General features: G+C 41.5%; 1 protein-coding gene across 1 annotated transcript in view; it reads left to right on the forward strand.

Moving 5' to 3' along the window:
* Window positions 1-20,807, forward strand: part of grik4 (glutamate receptor, ionotropic, kainate 4) — a 64,200-nt gene that overhangs the window by 7,732 nt on the left and 35,661 nt on the right. The window contains exons 2-6 of the mRNA XM_063017142.1: window positions 7,698-7,862; window positions 10,443-10,540; window positions 14,138-14,303; window positions 15,300-15,478; window positions 18,920-18,973. Of these exons, the coding sequence (XP_062873212.1) occupies window positions 7,698-7,862; window positions 10,443-10,540; window positions 14,138-14,303; window positions 15,300-15,478; window positions 18,920-18,973 (662 nt within the window). The remainder of the gene's footprint in view (window positions 1-7,697; window positions 7,863-10,442; window positions 10,541-14,137; window positions 14,304-15,299; window positions 15,479-18,919; window positions 18,974-20,807) is intronic.

The following is a 20,807-nucleotide window of genomic DNA, read 5'->3' on the forward strand; positions in this document are numbered from 1 at the left end:
AACCAACGTTTTAATGTCGGACTTGCCACCGTTGTTCATTTGCGGTTTGTTAAAATAATATAACTGAGCGTCGTAGGGATGCACTTGCATAATAAAGAAATAAATACACGGTATATTCACAAGTTGTCGGGAGCAAAACACTTTATTAACTTAATCTGTTACGGCACTGAATACCGGAGTCAAGCACGCTAGTCCATGAACTATGGAAGCCCCAAAAGGGTCAAAACACACTCACTTCGTGTAGAAACGTCCACTTTTCACATTTCACTTAAAAAACCTTGTTTTCTATAACATTTACACAGATTTTATTTAATGCGATTAATTGCGATAAAAAATTTTAATCGTTTGACAGCCCTAGTTTGTATATATACCCTTCTGTTTGTATACTGTATATACCCTTCTGTTTGTATATATACCCTTCTGTTTGTATATATACCCTTGTGTTTGTATGTATACTCTCATGTTTGTATATATACCCTTGTGTTTGTATATATACCCTCGTGTTTGTATATATAACCTTGTGTGTGTATATATACTCTCGTGTTTGTATATATAACCTTGTGTGGGTATATATACCCTTGTGTGTGTATATATGTATGTATATATATATATATATATATATACCTTCGTGTTTGTATATATACCTTCGTGTTTGTAAATATAACCTTGTGTGTGTATATATACCCTTGTGTTTGTATATACCCTTGTGTTTGTATATACCCTTGTGTTTGTATATATACCCTTGTGTTTGTGTATATACCCTTGTGTGTGTGTATATATACCCTTGTGTTTGTGTATATATACCCTCGTGTTTGTATATATACCCTTGTGTTTGTGTATGTACTCTCGTGTTTGTATATATACCCTTGTGTTTGTGTATATACTCTCGTGTTTGTATATATACCCTTGTGTTTCTATATATACCATTGTGTGTGTATATATACCCTTGTGTTTGTATATGTATCCTTGTGTGTGTATATATACCCTTGTGTTTGTGTATATATACCCTTGTGTTTGTGTATATATACCCTTGTGTTTGTATATATACCCTTCTGTTTGTATATATACCCTCGTGTTTGTATATATACCCTCGTGTGTGTATATATACCCTTGTGTGTATATATACCCTTGTGTTTGTATATATACTCTCGTGTTTGTATAACGTCATCACTGTCCACATTTATGTCCCAGTTCTAGTGTCTGTTTATATCCTGTATATACAGTATATTTGTATATATTTAGGTGTGTGTGTGGAAAAAGCGGGGGAGAAGGAGTTATTGTGTATGAGGAACTGACCGGTCAGTGTGAGGACAGTCTGTGTATTCTGCTATTGTGCAGACTGATAACAGTGGGCACAAAAGAAGATCTGAAGCGCTCCGTCCTTCTCTTGGGTAGTTCCTCTGTGAGAGGATTGTACTCTCACTGTACTCATCGTCAAACTCATTCAGCTGCTGCCACGTTACTAAGTTTACTGACACACACACACACACACACACACACACACACACACATACACACATACACACAAAGACCTGGAAAACAGAACTCACAGTGATTTGCCAGTTCTAAGCACTAACAGATAAAGTTTTGGTTTCAGGCTGCTGCCGCTGCTGCTGCCGCTGCTGCTGAAATAGTGGTGCCGGGTCTGGTTTGTTTATCCTTCCATTCCCCTCTGTCTGTGCGTAAAATTGAATTTACTCTGCGTGTTTGCACTGTAAACAGCGTCGCCGGGTAGTGAGCTACCGATCGTCTGCTGCATCTCACTGATTTGAAATCAGCAGCCTGAACTGCTGATGTGTTTATTTATCTTTATAATATACACAGTACAGATGTGATGTCTTGCTCAGGGCAAAGGCGGCGCTGGGGGTACTGGACTGGTGATCCGAACTCCTACTGCGGCTAAATTATCTCTTTGGATAAAGGTGTCGGCTAAGGGGAGCCCACGTGGAGCAGCGGGATTTTCCTGTACTTCCCGAGTCTTCCCAAGTCTCAGCTCTGCTACCGGTCATCTGGACGCCCCTAGCAGGCACAATTCGAAGTACCTACAGCAGACACTAAAGTCTGTGTGGAAAAAGAAAGCAGGGTATTTGACGCAGTGTAAGGACTCTGGTTAGTAGCCCGAGGCGCCTGTACAGAAGTGGAGGAACGTGGAGATCAGGGCAGCTGTAGCCTAGCGGTTAAGGTACCAGATTAGTAATCAGAAGGTTATTGGTTTGAGCCCCACCACTGCCAGGTTGCCACTGTTGGGCCCTTGAGCAAGGCACTTAACCCTCAATTGCTTAGATTGTATACTGTCACAGTACTGTAAGTCGCTTTGGATAACAGCGTCTTCTAAATACTGAGAATGTACAATGTAGAGATCAGTGTGTGACTCTCCATGCGCAAGACTGGCCTCACACGCGAAACCACCGAAGTACAGGCGAATAAGAAGGGGGTCAAGGAACTGTGTAGTGTCGGATGGGGCATGGGGCAGGTGAATATACCCTCCTTGGACATGATCGAGGTCCCCAGCAGCGTAAGAGTAATTGGATAGGCAAGGCAAGGCAAGGCAAGTTTATTTGTATAGCACCTTTCATACACAGTGGCAATTCAAAGTGCTTTACATAAGGAAAAATTAAAAATTAAAAGCATTAAAACATTCCTGAGATCTAAAACCTCAGAAAGACTTCTTGCAAACATTTAGTTACAATTAAAAACATGAAATGCAAACAAGAGAGATAAAGATTAAGAACTTGAAAAATTAAAAGAAAATATTGTAAAATATACCCTACAATTTGGTAAATACGAAATTAAAACAAGAGAAATAAGCAAATAAAACATAAAAACTAAAAGAAAATATAGTAAAATATACCTTACAGTTTAGAGATTATGGAATTAAAACAAGACTAAAAGAAATATGGTAAAATGAGGATGATAGTAAAAATTTCGAGCTCAATCATAGGCACAAGAAAAAAGAAAAGTTTTTAACCTGGATTTAAAGATTTCTATGTTTGAGAAACATCTAATATCTCCTGGCAGTCTGTTCCAGTTATATGCAGCCCAACAACTAAATGCTGCTTCACCATGTTTAGTTTGGACTCTGGGCTCTACTAGCTGACCTGAGTCCATGGATCTAAGAGATCTACTGGGTTTATATTCTCTGAACATTTCTGAGATGTATTCTGGGCCGAACCCATTCAGTGATTTATAGACCAGTAGCAGCACCTTAAATTCTATTCTGTAACTAACCGGAAGCCAGTGTAGAGATTTTAGAACTGGAGTGATGTGCTCAGTTCTCTTTGTCTTGGTTAAAACTCTAGCAGCAGCGTTCTGAATGAGCTGTAACTGTTTAATGGTCTTTTTGGGAAGTCCAGTTAAGAGACCATTACAATAGTCCACCCTACTGGAGATAAAAGCATGGATCAGCTTCTCTAGGTCTTGTTGGCACACTAGACCCTTGATTTTGGCTATATTTCTAAGATGGTAGAAGGCTGTTTTGGTGATGGTTTTTATATGGCTGGTGAATGTAAGATCTGAGTCTATTAGAACGCCAAGATTTCGGACTTGGTCTTTGGTTTTTAGAGCCCGGGAACTGAGGTGTTCAATGACACTAGACCTCTTTTCTTTGTTGCCAAACACGACAATCTCTGTTTTGTCCTTATTTAACTGTAAAAAATTCTGGCTCATCCATTTATTGATACACTAAATTTGGGAGAAAAAGAGTCGTGACTCTATAACTTCTAAAAACATGCAGGAACGTCATTACAGTCATTATTCTAATAGCTAGAGTGTTAATACACCCAAACCTTTAAAAATAACACTTTAAACACTCCATTGCATGATATTCTCAGAGACAAAATGTCTTTTAAGTGTCGTGAAAAGGACGGGGAATATTACAAAGTGGTAAATGCTTTACCTTTTTTTTTTTTTTCAAGCTGTCCAGACAAAACATGAGACATTTTGGGGTCATCCTGTCTGCAATGACATAAAATTCAAGGTAAATGTAGGAAACACTGTGTTTTTATTTATTTATTTGTTTATTTATTTGCATTTTACATTTCCATTCTGTCCCGACCTTTTCAGAAAACGATGTTGGTTGAGGAATCCTGACACAACATCAGCATTTCAATGAGGTTTACTAGGGTAAAGGTTGGGTCTTCGTGTCGACTGTTGGGGTGTCTTCACAGCAAACTGGTCAGACTCCGTCTTTATGAATTTTCACTTTGTACACGGGCACAGTTATGCCTCAACAGGAGGGGATCTTTCCTCGATTAAAAGCTGCAGGCAGATTTAATTCATGTACGTTTTTATTCACCTGTCAGCAATATATGTCACTAAAACACCTCAGGTGAATCATTAGAAGGGGCGTCCATATCGTTTTTTGGAGATTTTTTTTAGGACGAATGTCCTTAGCTTGTCTGTGCCCGTTTTACCATACATGCCGACTATCAGGTTGGATCCTGTCATGTGACCGCTCAAGTGCTGGTTGGGTTTTGCTTCACGGCTCATTTCTGTCTAATGACTTGAATGGGAAAACATATTATATGGTAGTTAAGGCGGTTATAGGCTAAGCAATAGTCCATTTGCTGTGCATTCAGGCTCTCAGCTTGATTAACTGAAAGATGACGCACAGTGAGGACACACGCCAGCACCAGACGCCGCCCGTCTGACGAGCGAGGTCTTCCTGGGTAATCAGAGACGTACAAGACCTGGCCGTCAGGAGCACAAAGTCCAGTTCTGGTGGTTTACTGCAGGGTTTTAAACACCGTGGGTCACGACCAGAGCCAAAAATCATAATAAATAAATGAATAAAATGTACTTGTACGTGAGCGCAACCTTGTGGAGGCTTTACGTTACATCTTGTAAACCACAGTGGGATCAGATGGCAGCGTAAAGCTTTTTAGATCTTATTGCCTATGTATTTGCCCTTTATTCTCTTCTGGTAATCTACAGCTCATAATTAAGCATATTTTAAAGAATCAATCGGCTACCAGAACCAGATTTTAGGTTCATCCGATTGGCTGCGGCATTAGCTGCGACTTTCTGGCAACATATATGTTTGTTCAAGCTTACAAAAATGACCGAGTGCCTAATTTTACCAGTTCCTCATAAGTTCTGGGCAGTAGTAGCTCAGACCAGCAAAGTAAGGTTGCTGGTTCAAGCCCAACCGTCACCAAGTTGCCATTGTTGGGCCCCTGAGTAAGGCCCTTATTCCTCCATTGCTCAGACTGTATTCATATTCATTCTTCCCCGACCGACCGAGGTTCCTTATTCTTCATCCAGCAGCACAGCAGGGAAGAAAGAACCCAGAACACAAAAGCACTTATGAAGCCGTCTTGTCGTGACGTGACCGTCTGGCCCCTGGGAAAAAGTCTCGTCCCCTCTTCAGTCTCGCAGCGCTCGGAGAAGATTGTGATCCGTTTCTAAAGAACGAAAAGCGAAATAGAGAGTGCTGGGTAATTTCACCAGCCCGTCCCTTTCTATATGTATAACAATGAGAACTGAGAGAAGACGCCAGGCGTCCGCTGGGTCCCGTAGAGACGCGGACAACAAAGCCATGGGCGTCGAACCAATCAGAATCGGTCAGAATCAATAACAAGCAGCGGGGATTACCGAGTCGTGAGACTTCATCTTGACGCTGTCCGGCAGGTCGCTGGGTCAAGGTTACTGGTTCAAGCCCCACCACTGACAGGTTGCTGCTGTTGGGCCCTTGAGTAAGGCCCTTAACCCTCAATTGTTTGGTTTATATACTGTCACAGTACTGTAAGTCGCTTTGGGTAAATGCGAAAATAAAAATGTAAATTCAAGCTTGGTATAATATTTATTTATTTATTAGGATTTTCTCCAGTTAACCTGACTGCACGTCTTTGGACTGTTGGAGGAAATCGGAGTTCCCGAAGGAAACCCATGCAGACACAGGGTGAACATGCAAACTCCACACAGAAAGGACCCGGACCGCCCCGTCTGGGAATCAAACCCAGGACCTTCTTGCTGTGAGGTGACAGTGCTACCCAGCCTGAGCTTGGTATAAAAAGCTCCACGTAATTTCAGGGCATAATCACGACCGACTGCAGCTGGTGATTTCTCTGTGCCCGTATGAGCAGAGCTGAATTGTCTGCACAAATTCTACGAAGCTCTGAACAGACCTCAACATGCAGATCCTAGATTTTTATCAATGTCACTTGTAGCTTTTTCGAAGCTGTATGTATGTATTACATGGAACAGTGGTCTCTCAGTCCAAAAAGTATCTAGGGTCATTTTTTGCCCATTTATGCCTGAGCAGGGAGGGAGTCATATGCTATCCATGGACCGTTTCAAACACAGTTCTTCTTAAAATGTATTTTATTTTCATTAGCCGCTTTATCCTGCTTAGATTCGGGCAGGTCTGGTTCTGCCAGGAAACACCGGGCACAAAGCGGCCTGCACGGTACATCAGTATCTCAGACATAGTCGATCTTCTCTGTATAGACGCCCGGCCGATAGCACCACTGAGATTCTAATCCGGATCTCAGCGGTGGTGCGCAAGCGTAATAAATCCCCGCGTCACCCGAACGCTCAGAATTCCGCCACCCGAGGCGAGATCCGATACCGCACCATACAGCGCCGAAGCTGAACGCTCTTAATATATTGTGTTATTATATTAAAGCTGGAGGAAAAATCTATTTTCCTGTTGCTAAGTGTATTAAACATTTCAGATCTGTTTCAAAAGAGTCGTTTTTCTGCAAAGATTTAATTAAAATAGAAAAACTGTAATTAATTATCTGGTAATAAAGCTCAGCACACTGAGAAACAGAGGACTGTTGTTAATGGGTCTCGACGGGAGTTTTCTTTTTTTATTCTTTAGCAGCTCTTTCGGTTTGATTGAAGTCACTTGCCTCTGGCTGTCTGTTAATCTGAGGCGGTTTCTATTTATACTTAGTTTAAAAGTATTTGGACGCCTGACCATGAGCTTGTTGGACGTAAAATTTCACTCACTCACTCACTTTTCTAACCGCTTATCCAATTAGGGTCATGGTGGGGGTGCTGGAGCCTATCCCAGCTTTTCAATGGGCGCAAGGCACACGGTAACACCCTGGACGGGGCGCCAGTCCAACGCAGGGCAGACACACATACACACACCTATTCACCTATAGGGCAATTCATTGTTTCCAATTATCCTGACTGCATGTTTTTGGACTGTGGGAGGAAAACCACACAGAGATGGGGAGAACATGCAAACTCCGCACAGAAAGGACCCATGCCGCTCAACCTGGGGATCGAACCCAGGACCTTCTTGCTGTGAGGCGACAGTGCTACCCACCGAGCCACCGTGCCGCCCCGTCCAAACTGTATTAAAATCGACTGACCTCTGTGTGATCTTTTCTTTTAATCTATAACAGCACCTACTCTTCTGAGAAGGCTTCTTACAAGACTTGGGAGTATGTCTGTGAGGATTTGTGCCTTTTTAATGGCTTAAGAAAGCCTCCGTTGAAGTTCCAGTTCATCCCAAAGCTGTTCAGTGGGGCTGAAGTCAGGGCTCTGTGCTGGACAGTTTCTTTAAACTGAGCTTTTCTTTAAACTGAGCTTTTCTTTAAATTGAGCTTTTCTTTAAACTGAACTTTTCTTTAAACTGAGCTTTTCTTTAAATTGAGCTTTTCTTTAAACTGAGCTTTTCTTTAAATTGAGCTTTTCTTTAAACTGAGCTTTTCTTTAAACTGAGCTCTCTCTGTTGTTCCCAGCTGCCATTCTCGACGACCCGATGGAGTGCAGCCGGGGCGAGCGCTTGGCCATCACGCTGGCGAAGGATAGCATCAACCGCTCCAGCAACCGCTCCATCACGGGCAAACTAGAGGTGGACATCTTCGAGCTGCTGAGGGACAGTGAATACGAGACCGGAGAGACCAGTGAGTAACAACCTGAGGATAAAGTATATAGTGTATATAAAATCACAGGCCACTTCATTATTAACATTTGTACACCTGTTCCTTTAGTCATCCGATTGGCCAATCACGTGGCAGCATCGTCATACATAAAATTATACAGATTTTAATGTACAGATCAAACATCTGAATAAAGAAAAATTAGATCTGCGTGATTTTAAGCACCACAGTCCCTGCAGTTTATATAGAATGGTGTAAAAATAAAGCAGAACATCCAGTGAGTGGCAGTTCTGCGAGTAAAAATGCCTTGTTGATTAGAAAGATAAAGAGTGAGCGATGGGCAGGGCGCCCCCTAGCAGACAAAATTGTCCACTAAGTCTGCTGGGTGGGAAAAGAACGGACTAAAAAAGGGATCCACAGACCCGGTCGTCCTGTCATCATTTCACGGTTTAATAGGGTGGGGAACATGTTCTTGGCACGCATTAGCTCCCCTAATAGCAATCAAGCGTAGTTCGAGAGCCACAGCATTTCTGTGTACTGTCGCTGACCGTGTGCATCTTTTTACGTTTGCAGTTTAGCATCTCTGGGCGTCATAATCCGGCGTGTCAGAAAGCCAAAGGCATCTCAGATTGGTTCCGTAAACATCAGACTGTATGTGAATAGGAAAGCAGAGGATCGGGGACGTGAATGCGCTCAAAATCTCAAAGAAACGTCTTCCACAACTCCTGGATCCTGCCCAGCATTAGTAGGGTTTTTCTAATCATGTGACCAGCGAGTTCATATAAGATTATAGTCTTTCATTTTTAATATTAAATAATGTAATAATGGTTAGATTAAATGTAATGATGCTACCTACTATTGTTATTTTAAAATTGATGGCACGTTCACATGCGAATCCTCAAAGGTTGCCAAATATTAGCAATGTGGACCTTATGGCAGTAGTTTCTGTGTTTTTAAGTATGTTACCGTTTTTAAAATGTCTGCAATCACAGCAAAATGGATAACCAGTAAATTTCCAAATGAACGCATACACATTTGCACCATAAATAGGTTCATCATTATTTTTATTTCTATATTAATCTATAGTATTATTCTACCCTGACTTAAGCTTCTTTATCGTGGGTTTAATTTCTTCCTCTCGGGTGTGTGGGAAGTGCTCTGGCTGTACAAGGGCGAGAGGCGAGCAGGCAGAAAGAGAGTTCATTGTGGATTATTTATTAATTATTTGATTTAATGCTCCTGTAATTTTCTGTCTTTGAATAATTCTCTTCTTGTCAAAGGTCTACTGGGTTCTCTCTTCACCCTTCATTCTCTCTCTCTCTCTCTCTCTCTCTCTCTCTCTCTCTCTCTCTCTCTCTCTCTCTCTCTCTCTCTCTCTCTTCACTGTCAGTTCAATCATTACTAAAATAGAATAACAAATAGATGAATTATAACCCCAGTTAAAATCACACTCAGTAGAATTGAACACTGGACACGACTAGATTGGAAGGAAAGAGAGGAAATGTAAAATATGACCCCTGATCTCGAGCTTGTTGGACGTCCAGATCCAAAACCATTCGTATTAATTAGCTGTTTCTTTAATAAGCTTCACTCTTCTGGGAAAGCATTTGACAAAATTAAAATAATTGGAGTGTGTCTGTGGGGATCAGTGCCCTTCAAGTGGAACGAACGTTTGTGGAATCAGGCAGTGCTGTTAGACAGTATGGCTGGATCACAGTCAAGGTTCCAATTCATTCCAAACTTTCCGAAGCAGCTTAATGGGGTTCAGGTCAGGGCTCTGGGAAAATAAATAAATAAATACATACATAAAATACATTAGAATAAATGAGTATATATTTACAAATATTAATTTAAATATATATATATATACTACATATATATATAACTACATTAGAATAAATAAATATATATTGATATATATTAGAAAAAATATATACATACTACATTAGAATAAATGAATATTTATTGATATATAATAGAAAAAATATATTTATATAAAATAACTACATTTGAATGAATGAATATATATATATATATATATATATATATATATATAACAACTACATTAAAATAAATGAATATATATTTATATATATTAGAAATATATATATATATATATATATATATATATATGTGTGTATATATGTAACTACATTAAAATAAATGAATATATATATATATATATTGATATATAACAGAATATATATATATATATATATATATATATATATATATATATATATATATATATATACTGTATATATATATGTGTATATATATACATATAAAATAACTACATTAGAATAAATGAATATGTATATATATATATATATATAATAACGACTTTAGATTGATTGAATATATCACCCGATTTTAGCTGGTGTCCACATACTTTTGAGCATAGATTAGTAGAATAGTACAGACTTATGAGCACATTTCTGGCTGACTTTTCTGGATGCTGATTTATACATATTTGTCTGTTTGGAATCAGAAGTGCAGATCTGCAGTTCTGTATTATTTAGAAGAATATTGGTTTGCTCTATTGATGCCAGCACTAGATAACAGAAAGCGAATGAGTCCGGCTTTTCTTCTGGCTCCCAACAGTGTGCCAGATCATGTCTAAGGGGGTCGTGGCGGTCCTGGGACCTTCAGCCAGTCCAGCATCAAACTCCATCATCAGCAATATCTGTGGAGAGAAAGAGGTGAGTGTTTGCTTTCCTTTCTGTCGTTTAGAATATCAAGCTTGACTGATCTGACACGTTTTAAAGGTGCGATATTAATAAGTGACATTAGTCATCAAAAAACACCACATGTCGTCTACAGCACCAGTTCTCGACCCTTTATACTGTCTGTATCAGTGGCCAGAAGACAGAATGAGATAGAATTTTGACTCTAGAAGTTACAGGATCAACTACAGCAGGAGCTTCAGTCGTTTCAGGTTTTTATTAGTAAACGTTTATTTCATTTGTTTACGTATGATGTTTTTTATTCTTAATATTTTAGTATTTTGCACCAGGATTCACATTTACTTTGGGAAAGATGAACTGTGGGAAAATTCTGAGCTCCCGGGTTCGAATCTCGGCTCTGCTATCGGTCAGCTTGGCGCCCTTTAGCAGGCACAATTGGACAAAATTGGCCTCCAGTCTGCTGGGTGGGAAAGACTGTGTAAAGACCTCGGTTGCCCAGGGTGCCTGTACAGAAAGTGGAGGAGCGGAGAGATCGGGGCGTGGCTCTCCGTACGCGAAGCCGACCTCACGTGTAAATCCCCGAAGTATGGATGAATAAGAAAGGATTGGTGGAGCTGATAACATGGGCAGTGGTGTAGAACCAAGCAGGTGGTCATAATGTTATGCCTAATCGGTGTATATTATAGAAGTTATAAATTAGTTAGTGTTTTGTGATGCACTGAAGCAGTGACGCTTTCATAATGCATGGTTGCCAATACGCAGCACTTTAGGATCCGTCGTTTGGGTTTATATCAGTGTGTTATTGTACCGGCTTATAACTTGTGTGTATAGAGCAAAAATCTCGACGTTATTGAAAATTTTTATGACATCAATAAACACCAGGTAGTGATTGTACTTCGGCTAAATTATGCATGAATTTTGCTGTTTTTTACAGCCTTGCTTTGAAAATCTAAGATCTTCGCTCACGCTCGACTAGAATGCGTGAGGCAGCTGATAAATAATGTTCCCTCTAAACTTTTTAACTCGATGTTGTTCCCTGACTAAGCATCACTCCTTAATGTCCTCATAATTCAACCACAGTTTGCCCTAGAAGCCGGACATCGGGCATAAATATTCATCAGCGCGTCCTACGAACGAGTGCTCAGGCTGTTGATCAAGCCGGAGCCGATACAAGTTTTAATGTTTACGTGGCCTGCGACGCCACGCCATGAATATTTATTTAGGAAGTGTTTGTTTTCACAGCGGTGAATTCATCTTAGTGCTTTAACTGAGGCTGGAATGGGGGGGTGGAGAAGGCTGAGTGTTAGCATACACACAATCATGACATACATACTTGCATACACACAATCACCACATACATACTTGCATACACACAATCATCACATACATACTTGCATACACACAATCACCACATACATACTTGCATACACACAATCACCACATACATAATTGGATACACACAATCACCACATACATACTGGCATACACACAATCACCACATACATAATTGGATACACACAATCACCACATACATACGTGCATACACACAATCATGACATACATACTTGTATTGTACTTAAGCAAACGGTTTCACATCCCCACATACTTGCATACACGCAATTACCTAACTGAGCAAACATTTTCACACACCCACCACATACATACAGTACTTGCATACACACAATCACCACATACATACTTTCATACACAATCACATATCCTGAAGGTCCCGCCACCCCAGCTGAGCTGCTGCTGTCTTTATGTTTTCAAATTTGATGTGAAAAGTGCTTCGCTGCACCATGTCGAAATCTTGGCTCGCAGTCTTGCTCCAGAGAGGTGAAACCTTTAATCTCTTGTAGAAGCACAGCAGGTAGGTTCGGCAGGGGAAGGTAATGGCGCCGTGCCACTCTGCCCGCTGTTGCTCTTCAGCTGGAGTGTGAAGGAAACACAGGTGCAGCCTCCTCATGTGCATGTACGGGACCGGAGCCACACAGATGTTGCCAGCGGCCTTCTCGACCCTGCGCTTTCACTCTGAAACTGACCAAGCAACGCCCGGTTCCACACTTGTGGCTCCCTTCATCGCATACAGATGGAGAGGATGGTGATGGAGAGGACCAAAACCTGCCCAGAACTAGACAGTCTGTCCTCGTTTTCTCCAAGCCCGAACGCCCGGACTAAATGCTTTAGACTTGTGTGGCAGCTTGCATGGCAGCGGCGTCCGGCCCCAGCGTTTGACACCGCGGCCCATGTGAAGACGGTGCGATCTTTTATTAAACAGTAGTTTTGTTCCTCCGGTACACAAGGTGCCAGCAGCAGATGTAAGTTCTCATTATATTCGGATTTGCCATATGGCGTGAAATTTACATCGCTCCCCCCGCGGGCCGGGGTGTTTGTTCACGTACCGAATGTGAAATTGATTCGGACACTTGCAAGGATGACACCGGGAGAGCGGGTTTAACCTTCAGAGCGGGAAGCAAAACGACATGCAAATGAGTTTTGGACGGACATCAAACGGACGGCTTCTGTTTTCTGGAGGTGGATCACCAGAATATTTTGTGGTACTCAGGTGGTGCAGCGGTTAAACGCATCTCAAACTCGTCTGTTCGAATCTCAGCTCTGCCACCCGGCAGGCTGGGCGTCTATACGAACAACGATTGGCTTGTTGTTCAAGGAAGGGTGCCAGAAGGGGTTTATCATAAATGCTGCAATTACGACCTCTGCTGGCTGATTGATGGTGCTGCACAGAGACGGGGGATAATGGAGATAAGTGTGTGACTGATCCACATATGAACTCGCCTCGTGTGGGTGAAAAGAAGCGGTTGGCTACTGCACATGAGTCGGAGGGGCCGTGTGTTAGTCACGGCTCTCCTCGGTCAGAGTGGAGGTCAACATCAGTAGAGAGGAGGCGTAATGCAGTCGGGAAGTTGGATACAACTAGATTGGGAGGAAAACTAAGGTGCTCAGAAATGGCTTTAAAAAACAGGAATAAACATATAACTCTTATTTGACTGCACATTTTCAGGGCTTTCATGCTCGTACACCGTCGTCTTTAACCAGACAGCCCAGCTCAGGTCGGAGCCTGCTGGAGACTCCATTATCCTCTGATGGAAAGCGATGGGAAACCAGTTGGGAACGTGGTGGTGTACAAATGAGGAACATGGTGTCACGGCAGCACACAGACAGGCAATCCGGCATGATGAAGAGGCTCGATTCTCAGCCTAACTGTGTCCTCCAAGATCTCCTTCATGGCCCGCTGAGCCCTAACACAGATATCTCAACATATTGAATTAGAGAGCAACAAACACTACGGCCTCATGGGAACCAGAGGCCTGAGGTGTTTCCGCTGCATGTATGTGTGTTGTACAGCAAGGTTGGAGGAGCTTTTAACCGTTTACACACTGTAGAGGCTAAGGATTAGGATTAGGAGATTAGGTCTCAACAACAAATAGTTTATTAGACAAAAGAACGCCGGTTGACTTCTAGGAAAACTCTTAAAACTCTTATTAAGTGCTCATACCCCTTGCTGTGGCACTTTAAAGTGCTCTAATTATCCCTGAGACATGTCGTTCGTCTTGTAATGAGATGATTGATATTATTTGTGTCCCCGTGCAGGTCCCGTACGTGAAGGTGGCCCCGGAGGACATCCTGAAGGTTCAGTTCCCCCGCTTCACCACGCTGGACCTCAGACCCACAAACACAGACGTCAGCTTGGCTGTAGCCGGTCTCCTCAACTTCTTTAACAACACCACGTCCTGCCTCATCTGTGCCCAGGCCAACTGTGAGTACCTGTGTTAAAAATCAGCTGAAATATTAGGACCACCCCTCCAAAAATGTGCATAGATAGATAGATGGTAGGGTCAGAATTGGGCGTAAACTAGGGCGTGTCTGCAAAAAGTGGAACCTGATTGACCTGTTGTTGTTTAAACTCATCTGGCTCAAGGTTCGACATGTTCCCACATGTCTGGCTCTGCTTTTCTGATCATTTTGAACAAGATATTGATGAGCAACGGGAGCTCATTGGTTAAGGTACTGGACTAGTAATCATAAAGCTGCTAGTTCAAGCCCAACCATCACCAAGTTGCCACTTTTGGGCCCCTGAGCGAGGCTCTTCATCCTCAATTGCTTGAATTGCTTTGGAAGCGTCCGCTAAATGCTGCAAATGTGAATCCCCACTGAACTGCTGTTAGAAAAATAATAATAACTAGTACGTGAGCGCCCCCTTGTGGAGGCTTTATGTTACATCTTGTAAACCACAGTGGGATCAGATTGTACAGCGCAAAGCTTAAGGAGTAGGATGCTGAGAGGGTTGCTTGAAAAACCCTGATTTAACCCTTGAACATGTGGAACCCACTTATCCACCCCATCCAGAGAGTGTTCCACGTTCAGTTCCGTCCCTGTGCCAGTTCATCCCGCCGAATTCTCCTCCACTGGGACACTGAGTCAATAAGAATGAAGGATATGATGCGAGGACTCGGATTTAAGATCGGACACCAATTACGGATCGATGCAGTTATTCTCAGATGAAGTGCAGGATCACAGTCAGGCGTTTGTATTCGCTGAGACTGTAAATAAACGGCAGCGCTAACAATAATAGAATCCTAATGCATGACAGAATATTATGACTATTGAACGAGGGGGATTAGAGTGGAGATCAGTGTTGTAACAGAACATCTCAGAGCTTCTCAGAGCTTCTCCGAACCTGGTGTTTATCCGTTCGGTTCCTGTGTGTGTGTGTGTGTGTGTGTGCGTGTGTGTGTGCGTCCCTGCTCAACAGGCCTATTAAACCTGGAGGTGTTACTGCGGCAGTTTCTCATCTCCAAGGAAACCCTCTCGGTTCGTGTGCTGGATGAGAGCCAGGACCCCACGCCCCTCCTCAAAGAGATCCGAGACGACAAAACCGCCACCATCATCGTCGACGCCAACGCCACCATGTCCCACGTCCTCCTGGAGAGAGTAAGGAGACCTTGACTGCAGGATTTCTGTAGAGTTTTGCTTCATTTCATCTCATTTACTGCTTTAAAACCACCTCCTTGTTTCTACACTCACTGTCCATTTTATCAGCTCCACTTACCAAATAGAAGCACTTTGTAGTTCTACAATTACTGACTGTAGTCCATCTGTTTCTCTAAATACTTTTTTAACCTGCTTTCACCCTGTTCTTCAATGGTCAGGAGCCCCCCAGGACCACCACAGAGCAGGTATTATATAGGTGGTGGATCATTCTCAGCACTGCAGTGACACTGACATGGTGGTGGTGTGTTAGTGTGTGTTGTGCTGGTATGAGTGTATCAGACACAGCAGTGCTGCTGGAGTTTTTAAATACCGTGTCCACTCACTGTCCACTCTATTAGACTCTCCTACCTAGTTGGTCCACCTTGTAGATGTAAAGTCAGAGACGATCGCTCATCTATTGCTGCTGTTTCAGTCGGTCATTTTCTAGATTTTCATCAGTGGTCACAGGACGCTGCCCACGGGGCGCTGTTGGCTGGATATTTTTGGTTGGTGGACTATTCTCAGTCCAGCAGTGACAGTGAGGTGTTTAAAAACTCCATTAGCACTGCTGTGTCTGATCCACTCATACCAGCACAACACACACTAACACACCACCACCATGTCAGTGTCACTGCAGTGCTGAGAATGATCCACCACCTAAATAATACCTGCTCTGTGGTGGTCCTGGGGGCTAACAAAACATGTAGAGAAACAGATGTACTACAGTCAGTAATTGTAGAACTACAAAGTGCTTCTATATGGTAAGTGGAGCTGATAACATGGACAGTGAGTGTAGGAACAAGGAGGTGGTTTTAATGTTATGGCTGATCGGTGTATATTGTCCATGGGATGGAAATGGCACAGAATCGGCAGAATGGCTCAGGAAAGATTCCAAAACAGAAGATTTTTTGTTGAGATTCTACAAGAAAGTTCTGGACTGATGTGGACAGTGTGTATACCGTATTTCTGCGCCTCCGTCCCCGTCCACAGCTAATTAATCCTGAATTCACCTCCACACAGAACACATGCACACTGGGACTCGTTACTGCTCAGGTCACTAATGAATCGGTTTATTAGTAAAATCAGCTCAGCGTTTTGCATCTCTGCTTTTTGTCTGTCCTGCATTCTTAAAATTTGGTCATTTTCCCCTCCCTCTCACTGTCCTCCATCGATACCAGAATCCGCCGGCTGGCTCCGATTATATCTCGGCTTTTCGTGTTGCTATAGCGATGCTGAGCGCTCAGCTTCGTCAGGGATTTCTGCAGCGAGACTCGACACTTTAGTCATTATTTCTCGGCTCCCCGCCCTCCGAGTCACCCTGAGAGTGGCCGTCAGAGTCACCCTCTGTACCCTGGGTTTACACTGGCAGCGATTCTTTACTTCACATCAGTCGCATCATTGTCCGCTGGTTGCTTGGTGACGTTCCCGACCTCAGGTTTGATGCAGGATGCTTGGCTTGGAAGAGCAGAGATGGGATCCCGTGTGATGCAGCGGTCAAATCGCAGCCTGAGGGCCATGTTCTAGGTTCAGCCATCCAGAGGAAGATACACCAATCATCCACAACATTAAAACCACCTCCTTGTTTCTACACTCACTGTCCATTTTATCAGCTCCACTTACCATATAGAAGCACTTTGTAGTTCTACAATTACTGACTGTAGTACATCTATTTCTCTACATACTTTTTTAATCTGCTTTCACCCTGTTCTTCAATGGTCAGGACCCCCACAGGACCACCACAGAGCAGGTATTATTTGGGTGGTGGATCATTCTCAGCACTGCAGTGACACTGACATGGTGGTGGTGTGTTAGTGTGTGTTGTGCTGGTATGAGTGGATCAGACACAGCAGCGCTGCTGGAGTTTTTAAATACCGTGTCCACTCACTGTCCACTCTATTAGACACTCCTACCTAGTTGGTCCACCTTGTAGATGTAAAGTCAGAGACGATCGCTCATCTATTGCTGCTGTTTGAGTCGGTCATCTTCTAGACCTTCATCAGTGGTCACAGGATGCTGCCCACGGGGCGCTGTTGGCTGGATATTTTTGGTTGGTGGACTATTCTCAGTCCAGCAGTGCTGCTGTGTCTGATCCACTCATACCAGCACAACACACACTAACACACCACCACCATGTCAGTGTCACTGCAGTGCTGAGAATCATCCACCAGATAGATAGATAGATAGATAGATAGATAGATAGATGGATAGATGGATGGATGGATGGATGGATAGATAGATAGATAGATAGGTAGATAGATAGATAGATAGATGGATAGATGGATGGATGGATGGATGGATAGATAGATAGATAGATAGGTAGATAGATAGATAGATAGATGGATAGATGGATAGATGGATAGATGGATGGATGGATGGATGGATGGATAGATGGATGGATGGATGGATGGATGGATGGACGGACGGACGGATAGATGTCTGCTGGTGTTACTTTTTTGTCTCCACCCGCTCTCCACAGGTTGCCAGTTCTTACAGAACATGTATAACGTCCGGCCACGTTCTCACATCACTGTCAGTGTAAATCCAGGCTAACACTCGTATTTCATTTAATCCCCCTCTCTCGCTCTGAGTGTAATACACACGCGGCAGGACCGAGGAGAACTGGCTGCCGTTCAATGGATGATAGCCAAAGATGGTAAAGCCACTTGCCAACACTGTGGCTGCCGCTTTAATGCACGTGCTTTCATTACACAGTCGATTGCAGCGGCAAATTCACATTAGCTCCGTTTACTAGCGGCCTAATACTCCGTTAATAATGGCACAAATATCGCGGTTTAAAGGAACTCCAGTTTCCTGCACCTCAGTCCCTCTGCACAGCTTTGGAATTAACCGGTACATCAATTGACTCCTTCCTGACCAATATCAGTGCCCAGCCATACAACTGGTATCACTTTTTTGACTTAATGGGCACAAATTTCCACACACATATTTTAAAGTCTTGTGAGATAAGGTAAGACAAGATAAGATAAGATAAGACGAAATAGGATAAGATAAGACAAGATAGGATAAGATCGGATAAGATAAGACGAGATATGATAAGATAAGACAAGATAGGTTAAGATAGAATAAGATAAGATAGAATAAGATAAGATAGGATAAGATAAGGTAAGACAAGATAGGTTAAGATAGGATAAGATAGGATAAGAAAGGATAGGATAAGATAAGATAGGATAAGATAAGATAGGATAAGATTAGACAAAATTAGGATAAGATAAGACAAGATAGGTTAAGATAGTATAGGTTAAGATTAGATAAGATAAGATAAGATAAGTATACCTTCAATGATTGTGTCAGTGCCTGGACCGGACAGTAGTGGTCACTGTTTCATAGACTTTAATCAGAAGTTCTGAAGTTAAATGGGTTTCTCATGTTTTTCTCTTTCAGGCGTCTGAGTTGGGGATGCTGTCAGTCTACTACACATACATCTTCACCTCACTGGTAAGATCCTGCCATATTTTTCTTCTTCTTCTCCTGCTGTTGCAGACGTGACTCATATCTGTCTCATCCGTGTCCCACATTAGCGCTGAGTGAGTTTTTCTGTTCGCCGCATTGTTCAGTAAAAGCTGAGCGCTCACTGTGGTCTATCATTAGTGTCCCTATTGTTCTGAAATACTGAAACTTTCTGCACTGTGTAATCGGTGTTTATATTTCTCTCTGTCTCACCTGTGAAAACTTGCAGTGAAACTTGCAGTGCTCTCGTTTCTACCTTGACGTCGCTTTGTGATGGTTGGCCCCATTGAATATGGGGGGGGGGGGGGGGGGTCTACGGACAGAAAGGGTGGGTTGTCCTACCATTCTACAACATTCCTGCCATATGAATAACTGATAGGAACACTGACAGATCCTAACATCACACAAAGCCAGTGAGATGAATATATTTATCATTTTTTACATTAGTATGCTGGGACATTTTCAGCATATCTGAATATTATATTATTAGTATAATATTTTTACTACCCCGCTATGACTTATTTTTTATTTGTTTATTATTTTTTATATGATAATTTTTTTATTTTATATTTTATTGTTGGTTAATAATTAGCCTGGCACTCGGATGGCGCAGTGGTACAATCTCACTACCCTGTGACCACTTTACTTTTTATCGATGTTTTATATTTATTATTTATTATTTTATTTGTAATTTTATTCTATAATTTACTGTTTGGTAATATTTAGCTTGGCGCTTTCACTATCCCGCTACGACTTTATTTATTATTTTCTTTATTTGTTATTTTATTTATTTATTATTTTATTTATTTATTATTTTATTTATTATTTATTATTTTACTGTTGGTTAACATTTAGCTTGGCGCTCGGGTGGCACAGTGGTACAATTTCACTACCTCTCTACAAATGTATTTATTATTTTTATTTATTTATTATTTTAATTATAATTGTATTCTATATTTTTACAATATCTTAATCTTGCCCCTGACTTTATTTATTATTTATTATTTATTTATTATATTTTTTATTTTTTATTTTATTTATTATTTTATTCTATATTTTATTGTTGGTTAATATTTATTATTTTTTATTTATTTATTATATTATTTATTTATTATTTTATTTATTTATTATTTAATATTTTACTGTTGGTTAATATTTAGCTTGGCTCTCAGGTGGTGCAGTGGTACAATTTTACTACCCCGCTACCACTTTATTTATTATTTTTAATTAATTTTTCACTTTCTTTATTTATTATTTTATTTATGTATTATTTTATTTATCATTTAATATTTTACTTTGGTTAATATTTAGCTTGGATCTCAGGTGGTGCAGTGGTACAATTTTACTACTCCGCTATGACTTTTTTTTTTATTTATGTATTTTTTTTCACAATATGAAGAGAAACAAGAGTGTATTATTATTACTTTATTTATAATATTATTGATTTTTTTTTATTCTATATTGTTAGCGTTGGTTAATATTTAGCTTGGCGCTCGGCTGGCGCAGCAGAATGATTTTACTAAATACTGAATGTTGTAATAATTCAGTCACAACATAAATAAATAAAACAGGATGGAGCGTTTGACTCGATCGTACATTTATTCGCGAGCGCTCGCTTCTTGTTATTCTGCTAACGTGGGGCTACAGCAGGCTGATGGCTAATCACGGCCATTAATTAAACATCATCGCTGCGACTCCGGCGCGATGCTAACACCCCCTCCCAGCGGCGAATGAAATGCTTCGCTGCAGATCTGTCATTAACAAATGAGTCTGATAGGAAGTTATGAGACGAGCAGGGGCTGCATTCAATATTCATTCAGGA

Source organism: Trichomycterus rosablanca, chromosome 20 (genome assembly GCF_030014385.1).
Source record: "Trichomycterus rosablanca isolate fTriRos1 chromosome 20, fTriRos1.hap1, whole genome shotgun sequence".
Taxonomy (NCBI): domain Eukaryota; kingdom Metazoa; phylum Chordata; class Actinopteri; order Siluriformes; family Trichomycteridae; genus Trichomycterus; species Trichomycterus rosablanca.